The sequence below is a fragment of the Falco cherrug genome, chromosome 10 (assembly GCF_023634085.1).
Source record: "Falco cherrug isolate bFalChe1 chromosome 10, bFalChe1.pri, whole genome shotgun sequence".
In the NCBI taxonomy this organism is placed as follows: domain Eukaryota; kingdom Metazoa; phylum Chordata; class Aves; order Falconiformes; family Falconidae; genus Falco; species Falco cherrug.
Genome location: NC_073706.1, coordinates 36,262,481 through 36,285,239, shown reverse-complemented (window position 1 = coordinate 36,285,239; position 22,759 = coordinate 36,262,481). Strand labels below are relative to the sequence as shown.

General features: G+C 56.2%; 1 protein-coding gene across 4 annotated transcripts in view; it reads right to left on the bottom strand.

The window, feature by feature from the left end:
- The window catches only part of LSP1 (lymphocyte specific protein 1), a 51,098-nt gene extending 29,642 nt beyond the window's left edge, over window positions 1–21,456 (bottom strand). The window contains exon 1 of one of the 4 annotated variants that reach the window (XM_055722222.1): window positions 21,292–21,456. In XM_055722222.1, the coding sequence (XP_055578197.1) occupies window positions 21,292–21,371 (80 nt within the window). In that variant the 5' untranslated portion in view covers window positions 21,372–21,456. Of the gene's footprint in view, window positions 1–8,627; window positions 8,784–21,291 lie in introns of those variants that run through there. The other 3 variants (XM_055722224.1, XM_055722223.1, XM_055722225.1) reach the window with 3 other exon arrangements.
- Window positions 21,457–22,759: the final 1,303 nt, after the last annotated feature.

Here is a 22,759-nt window from a genome sequence, read left to right as displayed (position 1 = left end):
ATCACCTGCGAAAGCAACAGCATCCACCACTGCTGAAAATATTACCCACGAGAGGTGGGGGCTGCATGAACTAGCGGAGAACTAGGAAGGGTAGCCCTGCATCCCCCAGCAGCCATCCCGCCGGCCTCTCTGGTGAGGTTAGGGGACAGGGAGATGCCAGAAACTTATGCAAGGGACCTTCTCCTTCCCACATAATCCACTGCAGCCTCCATCGCCTTGTCCCGGTGACAGAATACGGCCTCGGACTGTCAACAAGTTCACCCTGTGGCGGAGCAGAGCTGCCAGGCTTTATTTCATATTGTAGTTGTCACCCATTTATAAAGGGTCCAGACATGACTGGCAGGGGTACAGAGATGTGCAGCTCACCCTGTCATGTGAAATGGAAGAGGACACCCTCAAAAGGCTACAATGGAGCATCTCCCTCACCCACTTGACCTTCCGCCAAGAAATCAATCACTTATTTATCTCTTATAAACAGCATATAATGGATCTGTGTGACTGAGTCAAGCATGCTGAAATACCCAGATAATGCCTCCGCTCGCGTCATTCAGGACAACCGGTGTCAGGCCACTGCAGGAGTCGTGGCTGAGGACATTAGCATGCAATGCACGCTCATGCTGCCATGGCTCAGTTTCTCTCCATCCCCGCAAATCACGTACGCCCTGGCTCAAAGCAGTGTCCCAGGGGGACACCTCACACCACGGGCACCAGTGCCAGGCATCAGGGTTCAGCATCTCAGTCCTTTCCAAAGATCCCTCTAAGACCCAGGTTTACCTCCACCTATCAGGACACCTTCAGAAACCTGTCCCTGAGCTCAAGGGCTTGTCCAAGGTCACCACAAAGGACACAGTAGCATCCCAGCCCTCTGATTAATTGCCCTGACAAGAGGCTGCTGCTGAGCACCAGCAACCACAGCTGCGCTCCCTGACACCAGGGTACACGGGCTGGCAAAGCATCTCTGGTCACCACCGGCTCGGACAGCAAGCAACAGTTACGCTTCTTGATGGACAGGTTTCTCTGGCTTAGGAGTAATGTGGCTTGATAGCAAAGACTACAGCTGGGTAATCATCCTATTGGATAAGGAAGGGGGCATGGAGAGCAGTATGACACAGGGAGACTGGGAAAAGAAATAAAATCACAAATTTTTATGTCACAGCCTGGAGTTTATTTCAGCCTGGTCTCGGGGGAGATGGTTATCGTAGCTCTGAAAGACAAGCTTGTCAGTCAAAGGCAGCCAGAGACATTGCACAAGCCTCTCCCTCCCATACATTCATGTAATTCCTCAGCTGCACTGCTCCCTTCAGAGTCCAGGCTGGAGTCTGAGCAAGAAGGGGGGCAGAGCGGGGGGGCAAGCTAAAAAAAAAATGCACGTATATGCTTCACCCTCAGCCTTTTTCTCATACCAAGCTTCCCCACCCCACCAGTAGCTGGGCAGTCTCAGCCACGTCTCCCCATTTCTCCTATAAATCACGGCTCGCCTGCAAGATGCCAACAGGACAGAGCTGCTTCCCACCGCGGCCGGCCGCAGAGCCTGCCCCTGCCAGCCCCCCGAGTGGGGGTGTCAAAGGCGTCACGCCTGGCGCGATAAGGGCATACCGAGGCATCTGGACAGAATACGATACGGCCCAAACTTTCATCAAGCTGAAATGGAAGAAAACCCACACGCAGCACAGCAGAGACCTATCCCCCCTCGAAAATAAGAGCAACTCTTCTTTTTTTAAATGAACCTTGGGTTTTCTCCACAAAAGCACATCCCATTTCTGCCCAAAGAAAGATGTGCAGATGTGCAACCGTGCATCCACACGTGCCAGGTATAAAACTCTGTCTCGTTTAGCCTTCCTCAAATTCCCTGCAAAAATTGACCTGTCACTGTGGCGTGACGTGCAGGGAAAGCCCCAAGCTGGTAATTTACTGCTTCCACAAGCGAAACGAGAGACATTTGAGAAAGCTGGTGGTGAATGGCAGGAGCGGCCTCCGAGGAGGGATACGGGCAGGGCTGGTCCTTCACCCCCAGCCTCATCTGACAGCGGCTCCAGAAAGGCACAGGGGATAGTCCACACCTCCAGATGCCGGGAGTGACGCACAGCCCACTCGTAGAGGCACGAGGCAGCCGATGGGAACGACTGCTTCTTTTTATTATTATTGGTTTTAATCATGGCAGACAGAATCCCAAAGAATCCCTCACCAGATGATGGATTGCGCCCCCAGGACCGTGGGTCCTTAGCGCACAGATAGGCTGGTGTGGTAATGTAATAACATCACCGGTCAGGAATTTGGGGGGGTGGGGGGAAGAAAGAGCTGGAGTTCGAGCCCTCCCAGTGCTCCACAGTATTCAGTAGGTGTGAGAAATCAGTGCTGCACAGAACCTCGAACCACAGCCCTTTCTCACGGTCTCTCCATCTCAGCCCTAAGGTTCAAGAAATCGGAGGTTTTTTCTAAAAAGCAGGAAGTCTGGGCTCTGTTTTTGCAAGGAAGAAGCACGTCCGAGGAGAAAATAGACTTGTCCGAGAGGTTTTGGACTGCAATACCCAACTTTTGTATTTTACTTTTCACCTTTCTGAGAGATGCGTGCCTCCATAGCCTCCCTGCCTTGGCTACAGTCAGCCAGCAATCCTTGATACACTCACACTAGAAAACAAGTCTGAGCCTAGGGCGCCAAGCAACAGCCTTACCCCTGCTTCAAGCAGGGATTAAGAGTGAGATTCATATCAGGCGCGTTGCCTTTTACAGCACTACTAGCTATACAGCCCTTAGGGCGATGTGGTGCCCCCAACCCCGGCAGCCCCGGCAGCAGGAGGGGGTTTGCTACCCAAGCAGTGGCATAAGGCAGCAGGGAGGCCGTGAGAATATGCTGCTCTGCGCCTTGGGAGAGCTGAGGCTCTCTTCGCTTATGGCCATCGCTGATGAGTTGTGCTGCAAGAGGAACCAGAGTCAGCAGCAAGCCCTCAGTCCCTGCTGCGCTAAGGCAGCATGCCCTCGTGAGAAAAAACAGTCTTTGCCCCCAAATACTGATTGCAACTCCTGTGGCTTAAGGGCACGGCCACCCCAGCCTCGTGCCACGGGAAGGAAGCACTTGGCAACCCCGGCTGCCCTCTGCCTCCCTGCCCACCGCAGAGCTGAGGGGTGGTGCTGCTGCTGCGTTTTAGTGTCCTCCATCGAAAGAGTTAAGTCATACAAATGGCGGGAGAAGGAAAAAAAATTTAAAAGAGGAGTCTGGAAGCTGAAAATTTGTTCTCACACACCATCCCAGCTGCAAAGCCTCAGACCTCAGCTTCCCCATCCAGTGCCCTTTCCAGCTGAACCATGCTCAAATACACGTGGTGGTCCTGCTCCACCCCGCCAGAGGATGCGGGTAACCTGTGGCTGCAGCCCCGGGGGGCTCAGAGGCTCGTTACAGCTCCTCAAAATTTCCACGGGCTCAAGTTTAAGTGCCAAATATCCAGTTGTTTGAGAGCAGGTAGAAGTCTGAGACAAGCAAGGCTAAAAGCAGACAAAACCCATCAGCTGGCTTCTGGGAAAAGGCGATGGTAGGTGGAGTGCTTCGGAGGAAACAAGCCCCAGGGCTGGGAAAATCTGGGAATGGATCCACAGGGCACTCAGAGGGGATGGATGAGCTGCTACAACTGGAGAGAGAAGGATGAGCTGCCCTCCTTGGAGGGAAAGCAGAGGGTGGGCATCCCACAAGGCACCCAGGGAGGGGGCACCCGCCACACACTGGCTTGGCCCCTTACCCCCACCTCGCCCCACAGCTCAGCTGGGCTGCAAAGCCCCTGGTCCCTCCTGGCTTGCAAAACACAGTGACATCGCTCTGCAGGCAGCTGGTGCCACAGAAGCCACACTGGGATGTGGCAAGCCCCTGGGCACATCCCACCAGGGTCAATCTGTCCCCCAGCCACTGCTCCCTGCCAGCAGTGACTGGGCACCGCTCCCTTCCCACCCACCACCCACAAAGGTGCCCATCAGCTCTGCCCTGCCCCGGCGATGGGATGCAGAGGAATAAAAAAACCAGCCGCTAATAAAAACATCAAAACAGGGTGGATTCAGGAAGGCCATGGTGGGTAAGCACTGCAGGGACCACAGGCTCCTTGTGAAAGGTTGAGGCAGCATTGCAAAGTATGAATTGCACCAACCAAGGCCCTGTGCCCCATGCCAGCATCCCTCCTTCCTCTCTCCACGCAGCAGCTCTGCTACTAGCTTGTTCCTGCACGTTCATTTTCCCCGTCTCCCCCTAAAGAGCTGCCCCACTTCTTCATGGCAAGCTTTCCTCACTCCCTGTGCCCACCCACGACCCAGGGAGGTGCAGTAAAGGGGTGCTGCAACAGCCCCCAGAGACAGCAGCCACCTACCAGGCAACAAACCGTGCCCAGACCGTGTCCTGGCATCAACCACCTTCCAAAAAAAATGTTCTCCCCCTTCAAAGCACCATCCAGCCCTCCCAAGCGCTTCAAGCTCCTCGTTCCCAGCTCAGCGCTCGGGAGGTCAGGACAGAAATACTGGAGTAGCATCTTCCCTGCTGAGACACATCCTGGCAAGCTCCAGGCAACATCGCATGCAGGCAGGCGGGAAGGAAGGCATCCCGCAGAGGTGGGCAGAGCCCCGGATCCCCATCAAACTCAATATTGCACTCCTGATATATACCAAAATTCAAGGAGTTCAGGGAATTTTAAAGCTACCCTTAATGCTGGAGTACTCCAAGTATCACCAGGGCATTGCTCGACAACGCAGCAGCGCGTTGCGAGGAGAAAGAAGGGGCCATGCAGCCACTTTGTGGGCACCAGGACCGCAAGTGCTGGCATCGGCTGGAGGTGGAAAGCATCTCATCATGTATGGCGGGCCAAAACGCAGGGACGCGCAAGCATGATTTCAGATCTCATGGCTTGACTTCCCATGTTAATGACTCCACAGAAGATAAAGAAGCAAAAGTCCCATCCTACAAAGGAAATAATTAGGTTTATCACCCGATCTAATTTTCCGACTCGTTTACTTCCCCTGAGCTTTTTCATCCTCGAGATTCAGTCCCCCTTCCCCGCAGCATTATTTGTACTCCAGCATCTATGGTGTTGCAACGACACGCAATCACAGGCACTGGTGTACGTGTTGCCCGTGCAGCACTGTGCTTTGGAGCCCCTGTTCTGGGCCAGCTCCCCTGTTGTGCTGGGAAGCATACGAGCAGCGTGAGAGAAAACTGTCCTTTCCCCTCAAGAACAGCTCACAGCTCGCTTCCTAATGACACCCGAGATTCCCCCACACGCTGGATAAAAACCAAAGCAGCCAAGAGGAGAGCAGTAGCGCTTCTAACGCGCACCCATCTGCATGCACGCTTCCCCCACGGCTGCATGCCCCAGGCAGGCACCGCCAGCCCAGCTATGGGGCTGCGACGGCAGCAAGGCACCGCAGCACTTAGCGGGAGCAGCAGCGACCAAGAGGCCTGATAATCCAGTTTCGAGGAGCGGCACAGCTGATTTACAGAGAGGCTGATTTGTAGGTTAATTAAACAGCCATATTCTTTTGTGAAACACTGGAGGCTTGATAAATACGGCTAGAGTAAAATTCCAGCAGGAGCAGATAACGAACTGAATGAATCGACATGACAGGCGCTGGATCCCTATCTTATTTATAGGAATCCATTAGAAGGATAAGGAAAAATAGACCGCAATAGCAAGATAAAGGGGCTCATGTTTGGAGAGGACTTTAAAAATACAAAGTCTTGTGGGCGTGTGAGGGATCACCGCTGTTAACCTGCCACAAAGGGAGAGATCCTTCCCCAGGGACATCCCGGCAGACTGTGCTGAGGAGGGGAGTGCCCGGGCACGCAGGGCGAAGCAGGGGAGGCAGATAAACCACAGCTGCCCATCCTTCCCCATGCCTGGCCCAGCCACTTGTGCTCTGCAGCCGCAAGGTATGACCCTGGGCTCTTTTCAGCCTCCAGCCTTTCCGACGTAAGCGGCACGCTCCTGCCCGCACCTTCTGCAAAGGCAGCGAGGAACAAGGAGGGCTCATTTTCCCAGCCCACCTCCAGGCTGGGAAGAGGTGAAGGATGTTTCCCAGAGCGCTGACTCAGCGCTTCAGCAGGCAGAGCCTCCGACATGGCCCACCGCTCTCAAGCACAGCAACCCACCGCGAAGCACCGCCTGTGCTAAACCCATCAGCAGGGCCAGTGGAAAAGCCGTTGCACGTAAATCTGGCTCCCGGGAGCGATGCTCAGGTGATGGCCGCCAGGCACTCCGCCACACGCCGGCCTGGGCCACTCTGAAATGCTGGGGGGTTTCCCTCAAGCACAAGGCTGGATGCTTGAGTGTTGGGACTCAGCTCTTCAAACCAAATCCAGAATACTTTTAGGTTGGTTCCAGCTCAGGGTCCCTTAATGCAGCTGCAGAACAGCCCAGCAAGCAGCTCCCTTGGCTAAGCGATGCTCAGAGAAGGTAATTCCCTGTCTTCCCCTGCTGACGCTCTGCAGCAGGAGCGGCCAGGTAAATCTTGGCATCACACCGAAATCCCTGGTGCTCACAAATTTGGCTCTGAGCAGCCATTTTCACTCTTGTGCTCCAGGTCACCGATGCACTTGGGCACATCAGAAGAGCCTAGGACCTATGCAGTGTAACCGCTCTGCCTGCGGTCACCTTGGGACAGACAAAAGACAGAGCACGGCAATCTTGCCAGCAACGTATCCTCAAGCCAGGAGCCTCGAGCCATCCCCTGACTGAAGGAGCTTGTTCCCACACCCGAGGTGGCAGGGCTTGCAGAGCCAGCCCCACGGCCAGGCTTAGGAGGGAAATGGCCCCAGGAGAAAACACAACTGCAAAACAGGCTGTGCTGTGCCTGGAGCAGATCGTGCCTACTCTATTGACCCCTGCGAGCATTAGTGGGCTTTTTGGGTGCAAACCATGGATGAAATCCCTCACGCATCTTCACACTCCACCTCCCTCCTTGTCTGTAAGCAGGACTGGGAAACACAACCACATAGCCAGACCTCAGCCGGCTTCAGCGTAATAACCTCACTCGGGACAAATGTCATCTTAGAGTTCCTCTGGTAAAAGCCCCTGTGAGTCTCTGGGACACCAAAAGTCCCTTATCCACAGCAGGAAGAACTTGGAGACACCATTAAGGGCAGGAAAACACCCCTGGCTTGGGCTGTGCCAAGGACAGCTCGTTGGACACCCCTTTTCTGTGTATGAGGCACATGTGCTTCCCTCTGCTCCCCCCGACCTGCCACCTCGCAAAATAAGTTGCCGCCCGGCTGCGAGCAGGTGATTCCCACCCCAGTTCACTTGCTTGGCCCTCCTCGGTACCAGCTGGCCCCAGGTCGGAGCCCACCCCTGGGCGCTGCACACCCACGTGGAGGTTTCCTTACCCCTCGCGAGCCCCTGCCTGAGCCCTGCTCCCAAGCAGGGATGTGTAACTGAGACCCCAGCCCCTCCAGGCTGAGACCAGGGAAGATGCGTGACGGGCCAAACCAGAGATGAACAGAGCGGAGCCAGCTCCTCCTGCTCGCCTGCCATCCCAGGGGCCCGTGTCACCAGCAGGAGCTTTTCTGCTGGCACCCCTGGGTCTGGAATGGGCCCTGGGAGATGGTGGGAGGGACTGGGTGGCTGTAGGAGCCAGTTTCACTTCCAAGGCAAGAATCTCATGTCAGAGGTGAGGTTTAGAGGCTGCGTTACCAGCTAGGGAAATCCCAAAGTAACTGGAAAAGGGCTGTCCAAACAACCCCCATGCTGGCATCTTCCACCTCCCAGCGGGAGACCAGCAGGCACCGGCAAGCACAAGGGAGCCAAGAGGTGCCCAAGACGCAGGATGCGGGTCCGTCACTCCTTAATGCCATCCCTCACCCACCCAGCTGCTCCCACGGAAGAGAAAGAGGCGAGGAGTGCCTCTCTGCTGCCCAGTTGGAGCCACCAGCCGGGTTTTCCCAAGGAGAGCAGCATCTCCAGCCCCAGGGAAAAGCCGAGTGACCACATGGAAGCGAACCCCAGGGCCAGCAGACAATGTGGCTGTCCCCGGCTGACAAGGGGAACCAACCCAACCGAACCATCCGCCTCCCTGCCTTTGGAATTGTACTCCGAAAGAAAGGGTCGGAGCACTGTGGGGATGGATTAAACCGAAGGAGCTAGGTCAGCGCGCAGCCCGGGAAGGATCCGGCCCTTCGCAGATCTCTGAATTGAAAACGCACATCGCGGCATGCACAGCGCACGTTTCCTCCCCGAACAAATAATTAAATAAATAAATACACGAACGGATAAATAATCCTTTTTCTAAGCAGAAGCCTTCGGCGCTCAGGGGACACAAAAAGGCACAGCGAGCCGTGGCAGAGCGCGGGGGGGGCCGGGCCCCCCGCCGGCTCAGGTGAGCGTCACGGTGCAGTTGTGCTCAGCTCCCCCAGCGGTGCGTGCTGCTGGAAAAGCCATCAGCAAGTTCCATCTGCTTTTCTCATACTGCCGCTGGGGAGGGGGAGCTGGGCCCCCCCCCGATCTATTTTTCTTCCATCTGCCGGAGAACGGGGCTGAGGAGGGAACCGAGCTGATGCAAAGGGACGCGGAGCCGGGCGCTGCGCAGCGCGTCCCCTGCCCGCCGCGACCCCCGGGCTCCCCCCCCCGCAGCCGGAGCCGGCCCCCCGGCAGGTGGGCTCTCACCTGATGAGGTTCTGCAGGCCCTGCTTGCTGGAGTTCCTCCTCAAAACCGCGCTGGTCATGGTGGCCGCGGCCGAGCGGCGGGCAGGGTCCCGGCTGCCGCCCCCTCCCCAGCGCCGCAGGCAGCTGCCCGCCCGCCCGGCTGCGCGCTCCGCCGCCCCCTCCCCGCCCTCAGGAAGTTCTGCAGCTGGTTTCCTTTTGTTTCTGCTCGCCCCCCCGCTCCACACCCCCGGCTGGGCTCCTCCACCTCCCTCTCCCCCTCCCCCTCCGCCCCGTGGAAGTGTCACGGGGGAGCCGCGGCGGGGGTCCCGCCACACAAAGCCCGGCGCTCCCACCCTGCCCCTCGCCCTCCTCGCTGTAACTCTCCTCGCCCTCCCTCCTCCTCTCCAGTCCCTTCTCCTCCCCTGATTCACCCCCCTCCCCTTCCCTTTTTTTTTTTTTCCCCGCTCCACCTTTCCCACTGCCTTCCCCATCGCCCAGCGCCGCTCGCGAGCAGAGCCCCGGGGGGCACTTGCGCTCCGAGGGCGCCGAGCCGCCCCTGCCCCGCTCACGGCAGCAGCCCCGGGCCGAGGGCTCACCCCCCGCGGGTCCCCAGCGCCCCCGGTGAACCCACCGGACACCGATGCCCGAGGGGCTTCGTGCTGGGAGGGAGAAACCTTCTCCTGGGATGGAGATAACGGCTGGGCTGGGGGGAGCCCCCGGGCTGCAGCCCCGGGCAGGAAAGCAGCAGGCACCCTGCTTCTGCTCTCACACCTCCTCCTCACCTCCTCGAGTGACCGACTCTCCCGTGCCTCAGTTTCCCCAGCTGTCAACTTGAGCAAAAGCAAAAAAAAAAAAAGAAAAAAATCTGGCTCACCTCCATGAAACACTAATATTCCAGGAGATGAAAGAAATGCATGAGTGTTTGGTGAAGGATTAACAACGTTGCCACCTGCTAAAGCAAAATGCCCGTCTGCCATGCATTCAGCTAATTGCTCTTCATGCTACCCCATCATGGGAGCAGTCTTGGGAAAAAAAAAAAAAAAGCGGCTATTTTTCCCTAACTCACATTCCTGCTCCACATCTGCCTTTTCTGGGGATGACATCTCCTGCTCTAGCAAACTGGCAGGTGCCTGCACTTGTACCTAGCAAATTCCAGCCCTCCTTATACCCGCAAACCATGGTGCTCATGGCATGGCCTGCCCATGCTCCCCCCCGGGAAGGGGGACAATTCCTCTGGCTGTCTCCGAGATGGGAGCAGTTATGATGGGACCAGCCTGCTTAGCCCCTTACCCTCCTCCTGCTTTCAGTCCCTCTCATCTCATTTAAATGTTTCTTTTCAATCACTTCTGCAGAAGTGTTTCTTGCCGCCTGGTAAGCTGAAATGGGGAAGTGCCTGTGAAATACACCCAGAAATCTTAATAAAAAGGAAGGTCATTAAAGCCAGATCAGAAGGAAGTGCCTTCCCTCCTTCCCACTGTCTCTTCATTTCAAAACAGCTTTTTATTTTTCTTCAGTTATTTACTAAGCACCCCCTAAGTGATCAGGAACAACAAAAACCGCTAAGCAGAGACATTGATGCTGGCCTCACTCTGTGGGCTGCTCAGATGCTGTCACACTGCATTTTTTCCATATAAATTTGGTGAGAAGATGCAAGAGATCCACCACAAAAGGTCTTCGTCTCTGAAAAAGAGCCTGTCCCAGCCCTGCAAGTACTTACAGGAGTAATTAGATTTTAGCATGTGAACACTCCTATTGACCTCACCACAATTGCCCACAGACCTGAGATGAAGTAGGCACCTATAGGGTTTTCTTTTTTGAGAGAATCAGCCCAAACCTGCCAGTGAGTCCCATGGTCCAGGGCAGCCAAGGGTGCAAGATGGAGGTGCCTTGGCAGGCAGAGACAAATCTGGCAGCCATGGGCCAGCAACAACTGGGGACTAGATGAAATCACAGCAGCACTCTTATTTCAGGCAGGGATGCCGAGCGATCCGCAGGAGCTGAGGAGGGGCAAGGCGGAATGCAGCCCTGTCACCAGGAGAAGGCAGGAGCTTGCTGGCTGCGGGGCGGGAAAGAGGCGATGGCACACCAGTACCTACTGGAGGTGAGATCCTCCAGAGAAACAGGCAGAGCGAAAAGCTGTTGATTCCCCCAGCAAGAGCGCCTTGCCTCCACAGCCGGGTTGTCTCCGGGAACGTGCCAGCGTGTGAGCTCCTCGTCTTGCAAGCGCCTGGCAGACTTCCACCCCAAGTGCAGGACTGCCTGCCTCTCAGAGATGGGGGCCTTCATGGCTGACAAAAACCACGCCTGGGTGATGAAATCCAGGACCAGAGAGAGGTCTTGACATTAGCTCTTATGGTGTAAGGTGCTAAGATCATTTGGAAATACCAGAAGTGAAAGCAGTGAGGAAAAGGGTCCCTACACTGCAACAGGCAGCAGGCTGAGCTCTGCATTGCTCCGGGAAGAGAAATTCCTGGTACTGAGCTCTGCCTGGAGAATCCTCCTGCCTGCACAAGGTGGCTGTGCTGCTTGACCTCTGGGGAAGGTTTTCTGCCCTTCTTCCTGGCTTTCATCTTGGAGAAAGACATCAGATATGGCAAGAAAACGCATCCTTCTTCCATCGTCAGCAGGGTCCTGCTGGACCACGGGGGAGGAGAGCAGAGCAGGACACTCTAAACTCACAGCTTGCAAGAGGGGAGGGAACTGTGTACTAAGTGACACATGGACAGAGTCACTGTCCCCATCTCCGTGGGGTGGGGAGCATTTCAACCCACTATTCAAAAGCACAGAGGCTGGGCCTGAGGGACCACGGAAGAAAGAGCAGTGCAGGAGAAAACCCACACCATCGCCCTGCAGAACAGAGGCACCTTCTCTCCCCTGGCCTCCCTCACTCGCTGCCGAGCCCAGGTGCATCGGTCTGAGTCATACCACGCATCCAAGAACAGTAAGGTCACCATCAGTCCCACAGCTGCTTGTATTCTTTCACAGAAACGAACCTCCCGGTCCCACCAGGAAGCGGGTAGGAGTACAGCAGACGCAGGAAGAAAAACAAAGAATTAATTCAACTGTTATTTTTTGGCACAGTTTAAGCTAGGAGAACCACCATAAATCTCTGCAGCAAAACCACACCCCACTACAGGAGCAGGGATGCGTGGAGCACCCAGAAACACACTGCAGAGCACCGGAGAGCTTCCCAGAGCTCTTCCCAGCAGCAGGGGAAGCCGAGAAGGTGACACGTCGGGAGGCAGCAAGTCTGTCTCCATCGCTGCAGGAAGGAGGGCGGGAGTCCCAGAGAGATAGGGCCGCACCAGTTCCCGTTAATTACACAATCACTCTGCTATGTAGGACTAGTTGCAAAATCAGTTGGAGGCTAACACATGGTCTAGGAAAAGAAGAAACAAACAGACTCGAGTCCTGCTAGCAAAGAAATGCAGCCCAAGCAATTTTAATCTCCAGTACTGTTGGGATGCAGAGCACTGTCAGCGTGAGCCCTGACGTACAGTCACTTCCAGAGCCGGTTCTTTATAGGTGCCATCAGCTGCCAGCATGGTTTCCAGAGGTCCATGCCTGCATGTCAGTGTCGGGATCTCACCCAGAGGAGATGGTCTTGCAGGAACAGTCTCACCTCTTCAGCAAGGACTAAGCAGCCCTGTCTCAGCCAGAGACCCTGTGCTTCCACCAGCAGCCCCCCCAGGACGAGGGGTTAGATAAGGTCTCCTTGTTTTGCCTTTGAAGTGGTGCCTCCTTCCCTTTGCCACCCCAAACCTCTCTCCCTATCGTCACGCCTCCCCAACTTCTCTTCACCATGCACATGCAACCCCCACTTTGAAACCAACCTGGCAGATGTCAGCACTGGTCCAGCCCCCTGGGAGCCCCAGTTCAGTGAAAGGGGCACACCGGTTGGCACGGCAGCTGCATCGATGGTGTGGTTTCCACATTAAGCCTGATGGATAGGGTTTGCTCATCTCACCTTCATCCCTAACTCCCGGTTAGCTCAGTCCAGCTCATTCTGCCAAGCACTCATGTTTGAGCAGCCAGAGAGGCCAAAGCAGGCAGCCAGAGACAATCCCAAGGAAACAGGGTGTCTAGCAGCCAAAAGCAGCGCGTTATCTCCTTCACACCAGAACAGCTCGTTACAAGTGCCAGAAACATGCTGTCAGGGCATCTCGTCTGTGCGATGAGCTCAGGGTGCAGGGGAAGGAGCCCAGTCCCAATGATGCTCCCCAGCAAGCCTTCCTCTGCCCAGGCTGTGGGTCAGGAGGGGACGTTCCCAAGCCAACGCGTGACACCATGGGTGTTCAGGGAAGGGGTGCTGTAGGCGGGGGCTGTCTTGGCCCAGAGCTTTTGCCTGGCTCGTGCGCTCAGAGGAACAACACGAAGAACATGTATAATTGTGGGCTGGGTCCAAAGAGTCAACAAGCACCGTGTCATAGTAAGTCTGAAGTCCTTGGCTTGGGATCAGCGATGACTTTCTTCCTGTGACATGCAAGGAGGCAAAAATGAGAGGGAAAGGAAGCTGGGTCTAGAAGGCGCATCCCTCTTCACCCACCCCACGGCTGCCTTCACCCTCACACAGAATGGAGGAGGCACCTTCCCTCCGGGGCACCTCATGGGTACATCCATAAACCTGATATCCCAGGAGTTCACTTCCCCTGCCAGGGAGGGGAAGACACGAGCTTACAAGCCTTGTAAGAGAAGGTGCTTTTGCTCCAAGGGTGATACACACGAGGACAAAGGATGAGGGGACTGAGGGAGAAGGAACCAAATGCAACATTCAAAAGCTGGATTTAAAAAAGCCAGGGGAGGGAAGTAAAGAGGGGTGGTGTGAGCATTAACCGGGCAGCCCAGCACAGCTGAAGGACATCAGAGCCCCTGCTGCGCTGGGTGCTGCGCGAGCGCAGAGGGATACACCTGAGCTGCACGGTGAGCTACCATCTGGGTTTTACAGACCAGGACCAAGGCCAAGTGACTCAGCCAAGCCCTGGAGGGGTGCAGCTGGTCCGGCATGGCGAGCCAGCGTGGCTACCGCAGCCAGCACCAGGCACCATATCTATATATTAGGTTCTATCAGCAAAGCCATTGGGAAAGAGACAGGAAGACAAAACAATGGCTGCAGATAAGACACTCCCAGCCCACGCAGGAGGGTCATTACAGGACAAGAGGAGAACTGCTGGCCCCGAGGAGCTTGGCTCCATCTCTTTGGGATGCCTCTCCACCTTAGGGCCAAGAAGCAGGACAAAGGGCTCCTGCCGGGATGAATAAGCTGTAGGGAACTGCTGCCAGGAGGTTGTCCCACCGCCGGCAGATGCTGTAGGAAATGACTAAAAAAGGCCGCCTCAGAGCATCACATCACCTCGTCACTAGCCTTTGCTCACCAAGGTCTGGAAAGCTGCTGAAGGAATTTGAACTTTGAATGTCCATTGAAAATAAATGGAGTGACCTTCGCTTTGGCTAGGTGGATTAGATGGACACCGGGCAGCCGCGGACACCTTCAGACCTCTCCCGTGTTTAATGTCAGAGAGGAGCAACCTGTAATAGAGGCACCACCTTCTTTCACCAAGTGGCCTCTGTGCGATGCATTTCAGCATCACCCAAAGCCAAGCAACACATCTGGTTGATTTGTAAGGTAGCAGCGCTGTGCGAGAACAGCCCGGTGCCTAAGCCACACTGCTCAGCTGACCAGCGCGGCACAGCTTTCAAGAAGTGAAATACAGCTTCTGCCCGATATAAACTTATTAGCTCATCTGCAGCTGGCCTGGGGCTGTGATGTAGCACCGCATTGTGCAACGCAGGCGGTTTTAGCAACCATCAATCCCTGCCTCATGCTGCCGGGCTGGTTACTCTGGCTGGGGTCAGGGTAGACTAATGGATAAGAAGGAACCCCCAAGCATCATCTGACAGCTCCTGCTTCCAGGCTATATCCTCACCTCAGGCTGCACCTTGTCCTGGGGAAAGGCATCTCATCTCAACTTCCCAATATCCACCCATGGCTCCCTCACCAAGCTGGGCAAAGGGTGGGAGCTGCGATGAAAGGGTGGGCAAAAGTACCGTCACGTATCCAAGACATCTGAAGACCAACAAGTGCCTCCATCCAGAGGGAGGAGAGTCATTAATGTCCCCAAGTGAGACCCAAAGAAAAGTCAAGATGAGCCTTTCTCCACAAGGGACGGCTAAGGCTGTATGCAGGAAAACGGCAACTGGAGCGGAGAAGCAGCAGAAGGGACAAATGCCACCCCGAGGAAGGAGCAGCCGCAGCGCAGCAGGGGTGCGCAGCCTGTACCGCATTAGTCTGTCCTTCAGGGCAGCTCAGCTCAGGCACACTGCTCTCGGCTCTGGGTACGTGAAGCTAAGTGGCAACTGCAAGGAAGCATTTCTCTTAAGAGGAAATTATTACTGCCATCAATTTTACTGGGGGAGAACTTTGCCACTCCCAAACGGCTGGCGGCTGTGATTGTTGGGGGTCTGTCAATAGTTTAGCGTTTCTCGATGCTAATGGCTCTGGAGCAAGCTTTCACTGGAAACTGCTTTTGCAGCAGAAAAGCACATGCATGCACAAGCACAGAAGAAGAGATCATATTTTCCAAACTGTCTGGCAAGGGCTTGATAAAAGCCGTTGCACATACTGTCTATTTAGCTGCAGCAAGCAACATACACCTAGAGCTGGGAGAGAAGGTTCTCGTAATGCAGAATTAACCCCTAGCAAAGGATGCATTTTCAAATTGAGAGTGTAAGCAAAAGAACCGGAGACCTCCAGCTGATGCAAACTGGCACAGATTTATGGCAGGCGGTGGGATGGTGCTGATGTAGAAAAGCATTCAGGTCTGCACATCTGTGCAATAGCAAGAGAAATCCAACTCAACTGAGCTCCAAATAGACAGTCTTGCACATCTCAGACCGGTCGCTCCCAGGTGGCTCCGAGTTTTTAAGCCACTGGGTGCAAGTCACCAATCAAGAAGCCCACTGGCTGCCATTTCCATTCATTAATAACTCCAACTGGGTTTGCTCATCTACCTTCATCTTTACCCATCCGTACGAGCCACCACTGCTCCTTTGAGACAGGTGAGCCCAAGTAGCTCCTGGGTTTATACTCACCCCATTTGACTCAAGACAGAGCTATCAGCATCAGCTCTGCTGCCAGCCCCAGCAGCCCATCCCAGGAGGGACTTGTTTCAAGCAGCAAATAACAGAAGATATTTCATCCCGCCTTGCCACAAATTCTCCTGCAGAGGACGGGGGCTGCTGGCCTCCCTGCCCAGGCACTGCACGAGCAGCGGTGGAGCCCCCCGAAAACCACTGCAGACCTGCCTGCGAGAAAGACCACTCCGAGTGCCGAAACCTGGGATTAAGACACTCCAGCAGCTGCCTCACACATCTGGTGTGTGTTAGGATGGATACACTGGCAAGGAAAACACACACGGGCTCCAAGCAGGGCTGGTTAACCCCTTCGCGACTGAGCCTCTGTGGAGCACCTGGACAGGCTGAGATCCCTGGCCAAGCCTCAGGAGAGCTCGGCTCAAATCTCAGCAGTGTCCTGTACTTCCTAGGAAATATTGGGCAATCAGCGAGCAATTCAGGTGCCTAAACATAGGTGTCAAGTGCCACTGAGGATGGCTTGGGTTACCTAAGACACCTGCCAAAGCCTGGTAGATGTCACATGGGCCCAATGTGACAAGCCACCTCTTCTGGGTACCCAGTCCACAGTGGGTGAGTCCTACTTTTAGGGCATCCCCTCCCCTTCCTAAACATCTCAGGCTCAACTGGCTGGCCTTGCAGTACAGATAACCTGTCCTCTTTGCTCCGAGGCAGGAGGTACTGGGATAGCTACAGAGCATCCACCACGGTGACACCCTGACCTTGCTTGGGCACTGTAGGTGCTGTTCTAGTACTGATCGTACTGCAGTTGTGCCGTGCAGGACAGCTGCCTTCCTAGCATGCACAGGACCTCCTAGGACATATTTTTGACCCACACACCAGATGACCATGATCCAGAACACAACCTGGCTAAGGAGGCCCCCGAGTCCCCATCATACAAATTCACCCCTGTGCTTCCTCGCATTGATCTGCGTTTCTCCTTGTGAAGGGCTTGAGGAGAACAGAACCACCCCAGGAGAACCCATACCCCATGCCTTTGGCTTCAAAGGATGCCAGAGCACCTCCTCAGTGAACCCAAAGACTCTGCATGATGAGGAACTTGTTGGACTCATGTTAAGGGAACAGGAACCACAGCCATGGGAGGTCAACACTGCTGCACGAGCTGGGTGCTGCCTTGGGCAGAGCAGAGCCCTCCCTCGCCTGCGCCAGGCACCGTCCTCCCCGGCCAGGCTCACGGAGCCAGACTGTACTGGGGAGCTGCAGGGAGAGCAGCAAATCCTTGCGGCATTTCCTCCGAGCCCCTGAGGACCACAACAGGTTTGCACCATCCATTGGAGCCAGATTACACTCCCCGAAGCCTGGTGGCCACCAGTCCCCACCTGGGCAACAACTTTCTTCAGGCCACCTCCAAAGAAAAAGCTGTTCCCGACGAAAACGTGACACGACCAAGGCCTCGGAGCACCTCCCGGCCAGGAGGTCTGCCCAGCTGCGAGTCAGCGTCCCGCTGGAGGCTGCAGCCAGGCTGGATGAGTGCCTGGCTGGGAGCAAGCCCAGTGCTGGGGAGAGCACCGAGGCAGCAAGGAGCCCGCTCAGCTGCCGTGTGGACCCTGCAGCTGGGCGTGGGGTCATGGGGGTGAGGGATGTGACAGGGGATGCAGGGGGGGATGCAGGCAGAGCATCTCCAGGGCTGGGTTAGCGGGGTCAGTGGAGGTCAGAGCTGAGGGGCCCAGGATCCCCAGGGCATGCCAAGGTTAACCACTTTGCTGCCGCCTTCTACACTTCCAGTTACTGCTAGGGAAAGGGCTTTCAGATTTTGGGAAAGGCCTGAAACCCTCCGAAGCAGCACAACCGTGAAAACGCCCATGCTGGGGAGGACGCCCAGACCAGGGGGTAGAAGAAAAGCCCTCTTCCCTTGCCACCTTCCCAAACCAGCCCCCCGCACACCTCGCACATCTCTAGGCTGAGCTCAGCCATGCCCAGGGAGCAGCACTCATCCTGTGTCAGCTGCAGCAAACCTGGGAAAGTCCACACAGCTTAACCCGTGTGGGCAGGGGGGCTGCAAACAGACCCTGAGGGGTCCCAAGACCAGGATCCTCCCTGAACCAAAGTGCCACAGCACCCTCTGACAGCAGCTCTCCCTCGGTGACATGTGCACCGAGGGATGCCTGCCTGCTCCACCAAGCGATAAAGCCCTGCCGTGCCCCCAGGCTGCCTGGACATCGCCTTCCTCAGTGCTGCGGATTATCGGTGCTGTTGAACAAATCAGGCCAAGCAGAGCTCGCCCCCTCGTGGGATGCAGCCGGGGGACGCCTGCCCCCACCCCAGACAGAGGGGCTGGGTACCCCAGGGGTGCAGGCTGGGCTGTGCCTCTGCCCCCTTTCTTCCAGAGCAGCGGGAGCCCCAGCACCACCGCAGCCAGTAGATGTGCTTTTTCACCCCACGCCAGCAATGCTGGTCTGGCAAAACCTTGTCCTGGCAGCCCCCAGCGTGGTCCCGGGCACAGCCAGCCCAGCCTTCCCCACAGCCAGGCCTCTCCAATGTCCAGGGGCAAGGGATTCCACAAGTTTCGGAGCCAGACTTCACCCCACGAGTTTTAAAACAGCAAGCCCTCCAGCCAGCAAAGAGTCTTCTGTGGTTTAAAGAAAATGCAATTCAAATAAAGGCTGCTGGGCAATCCCCTACTTTGATGCACACACCTCCACACCCATAGCTTTACACTGCAAACTAAGCTCAGAGGCAAGGCAGGCTTTTTTTTTTTATTTATTTTTTATTGCAAGGAGAAAGGGGCAGTGAAGGCACCTGATACCTCCCTATCATTAGAGACTGTTCTTTATCCCTAATGCCCCTGCCAGGGCATCCATATCCAATTTGGAAACAAAGTCTTGCCCAGCTTCATTACATTATCCATCTGGCCCTCCCCTGCTCGTTTCCCCACTATCTTTCCACTTCAATGAGCCCAGCTGGGTCAAACTGGGACCGGTAACCCCCGAGCAAGGATCAGCCATCCCTCCCCAAGGAACCCGCTGTGCTGAGGGGTCCAAAGACTCTCCACATATCAGTTTCCCCAGACAACCCCCTTCCAGCCACGGGTATACTTAGCAACAGCAGTCATCCCAGCAAGGACCCTCGAGACTCCTCTAAGGATGTGGAGAATTCAGGACAGCTGGGGACAGACGTGGCAAAGCAAAAGCCCAGGGCTCGCGCCGCAGGGCTGTCCCCAGGCGGTGACCATACATGGGCTGCCCAGGCTCCCGGCGGCTCACCGGCCGGGAAGCCCCAGGGAATTTGGGCAAAGCCCATCTCTCCTCTCAGACCCCACAGGCAAGAGAGACGTGGCGCAGCAGCGGCGCTGTGGCACGGGTGCAAGCATCCGTGAGAGACAAGAGCGCAGCAGCTCAGGTCAGGGGCTGCTGGAGCCTCCAGAGCTCCGTGGGGAGCGCTCCAAGTGACAGACCCAACACCGAGCAGGCTCCCAACCTCCCGCCATCAAGACAGGACACCCCAAGCAGCCACCTCCCCAGAGCCCCCCCAGCTTCTTGCTGGTTGCAGGAAGGCTTCGCATCAGGCTCACACCGCAGCGGTTTCCTATAGAACAGCTCCAGGCCGTGGAAGAGAGCGTAACACCAGTTTGCTTCAGGTGGTGTTACACTGGTGTTACACTGGTGTTACCAAGACTTTGCCAGCATGTCCTTGTTTGTACGGGGAAACAGAGTAAGCTATACCCAAATTAGGATTTCTAGGACATTTTCTAATGCAAGCTCCTCTTCTGTATACACGTGCACAGCTAGATACGGTTCATTGCTTAAGCAAACCCAGCACCTTTTTTCTCCCCATATCTCCTCACTGTGCATTTACACCACGGAGCCTTGGGATTTACTTTCCAGGCAGCTCCATCACTGCTCACACCTCCAGCATGCCCCAAGCTGCCTTAGGAGCACTGTTCTGACTCCATCCATACACGGGTCAGCTAGCAAAGAGCTTTGTCCCCAGGGAGAGGGGATGAGAGAGCTGAGCTAGCCACAGAGTGACAAAAGGTAGCCCCAAGCAGCGAGTAAACACTTCCTTCCTCCATTTTGGGAGTGGAAATCACCAGAGCCCAGCAAGTATTTATACAGCACAAGTAAAAACAGGAGAAGTTTAGAGCTGCACATGAAACTATTACCTAAATTGGGAGGGAAAGTAATTCTCTGCAGAAAAAAACAAAAGGAAGTTATTTTTCTCGCTACTTTTGCCATCAAGTTTCACATTCCATTAAAATTCTAAAATGCAGCTAGGGAGGATATGCCGCCCTGCTGCCACTGTTCACATACGCACTTTTTAAACGCGTTTCTAAAGGCCATCGGAGTGCTGCCGAACGACCCCTTGCAGGTCCTTCTTGCTGCCTCTTGTTTAGCTGAAGCTCAGGCAGGGAACGCAGGAGGGAACAAGCCACCGCTGCCCCAGCAGCAGCTCCTGCCGTACCTGTGCCCACTGCCCTGGGCCACCCCCGCCTGCCCCCTGCCCCCCAGGGCCAGCTGAGCCCGCCGGCAGGCCACGGCCGGGCTGGAGCGGCGCTGGGAACCGCATCCGTGGTGCTGAGAAGCCCCCGTGCTCCCCCAGCAGCCGAGGCTTCCCCTTTGTTTCGGCAGGGAGCGCGCACGGAGCCTTCCAGCACCTTTTGAAGCTTCCAGTGAAGCCTTCAGCCACGGCTAATTGCTGTCAGGTGTCAGCCAAAACACTTACTTACTGCAACCAGCAGTGACAGGAGGTGATGCGCCTTTCTCCTCTCGCTGTCACTCAAGGGTTTGGGGTTTTTTTCCTATCGAAGACGTTAACTGCGCTGGCTTTCAGAAGCCTTGGAGGGAAATGCTAATGCAAGCTTTGAAGTTGGAGGCGAAAAATCAGGCAACCCCCCAAGCTCCCTGGATGCTCAGCCTGAATCCAGTCCAAACCTAAGTACTTCTGGGTGATACACCTCAGCCGAGCTTATCTCTGCCTGCTTCCACCACAGACAGATGTGGGCTCTGCTGCTGATCTCTCCTCTCTAACCCCTATGGAAAGCTGTTTTTTTCAAGTGAACAGACCCCAGAATTTACGATCTCTGCTGATGAAGCAACAGAGCAGAGCGGAGTCACAGGGTGATGTACAACCTGACAGCAGCTAGCCTAAAACATTGCCAGCTTAATTTGGTCAGAGACATAGGGGACACAGCAAGAAAGCAGATGTGCCCGGCGTTTGCTGCAAGGAGGGGAGGCAGCAGATCACCCACTGGTCTTAGAGATGGAGCTGATGCAGCTATGGAGCAGGTCCAGGTCACCAGAGCCCTCGCTGAGCTTGCCCGCTGCTGGAGCTGCGGTTCCCTGCTTAATTAACCCCCTCCCAGGGGCTTTGAAGTTCAAAGATGAGACCATTAGGAAGCCTAAGCCTCTCCCTAGCTGGAGGAGCTTGTCAAAAGCCTGCAAGAGCATCTGACCCATTCCAGCCTCATGGGTCATCATCATTTCGGCCACGCAGCCTCCTTCCCCACCATCACCCCACCCCACCCCCCCAGTTTTCCAGCCTCCCAGTTTCCCGGGAGGCAGACGTGGTGTTGGGGTACTGGGTCCCCAGGCCTCACCTCTCGCTCTCCCCAGGAGATTCATCTCCCACTTGGTTCACACCTTCTGCACCCTTCTGGCACCCCTCCGAGTCTGACATCTTCTCCCCTGGCTGGCGCGGCAGCCCCACGGACAGCTCGGGTGCGAGGGCTGCGTTTCACTTTTCCTGCGCTCGGCAGAAGTGAGCTGTGCCGGAAGCTTCATGGGGGGATGGGGCAGAGGGAAGGCAAAATGGGGGGTTTCATTTTTTTAAAAAACTGTTAGGACTATTTTAAGGTCTTGCCGGTGGCTCGAAATCAGGAAGTTCTGGGCTAACCCAAGGGGAAAGCAAGGGGTACGGACATCCCCACCACGGCAGGGAGCAGGGTGACCCACTGCTGGCCCTGCCGCCCACGCCGCTCTGGGGACAGCCAGCAGCACCAACTGCAGTGCCCATACCGCTCTGGGGACAGTCAGCAACTCCAAACACAGCGCCCATACTGCTCTGGGGACATCCAGCAGTGCCAGCTGCAGTGCCCGTACCACTCTGGGGACAGCCAGCAGCTCCAAACACAGCGCCCATACTGCTCTGGGGACAGCCAGCAACTCCAAACAGTGCCCGTACCGCTCTGGGGACAGCCAGCAGCTCCAAACACAGCGCCCATACTGCTCTGGGGACAGCCAGCAACTCCAAACAGTGCCCGTACCGCTCTGGGGACAGCCAGCAGCTCCAAACACAGTGCCCATACTGCTCTGGGGACAGCCAGCAGTGCCAGCTGCAGTGCCCATACCACTCTGGGGACAGCCAGCAGCTCCAAACACAGTGCCCATACTGCTCTGGGGACAGCCAGCAGTGCCAGCTGCAGTGCCCATACCACTCTGGGGACAGCCAGCAGCGCCAAACACAGTGCCCGCACTGCTCTGGGGACAGCCAGCAGCGCCAAACACAGCGCCCATACTGCTCTGGGGACAGCCAGCAGCACCAAACACAGTGCCCGTACCACTCTGGGGACAGCCAGCAGCGCCAAACACAGCGCCCTGCAGTGCCCCAGGACCAGGGTGCTGCTGCAGGAGCTGCTGAGCTCGCCCTGGCTTCACACCTCTGAAAGCACGATGGAGCCGAAGGGTCTGCTCCTGCCCCCAGCCAGCACCGCTCCTGGCCCTGCTCCCTCCCCAAGCTTCCTGCTGCTGCCACCACGGGTGGAGGTTCTACAACCTGCCCAGGGCTCGGACTCTTACCGAGGTGGCCAGGAGCCAGTGTTACAGCCTGGCACGAGGATGCCAGCAGAGCTTGGTGCCACAGCCTCACCCTTTCCTCTGCAATGAGGGGGATGAGCATCCCCAGCTTCAGAGGGGGACCAACAGCACAGAGGTCCCCCATCCCCATCCCCACAGCACGGTCCCTGCCAAAGCCTCCCTGTCCAGACCAGGACCCCCACGGCAGGGTCAGACCCTGCCGGCACCATGGCACAGGTCAGGGTCTGGTCCCCCAGGCATGCAACACCCAGC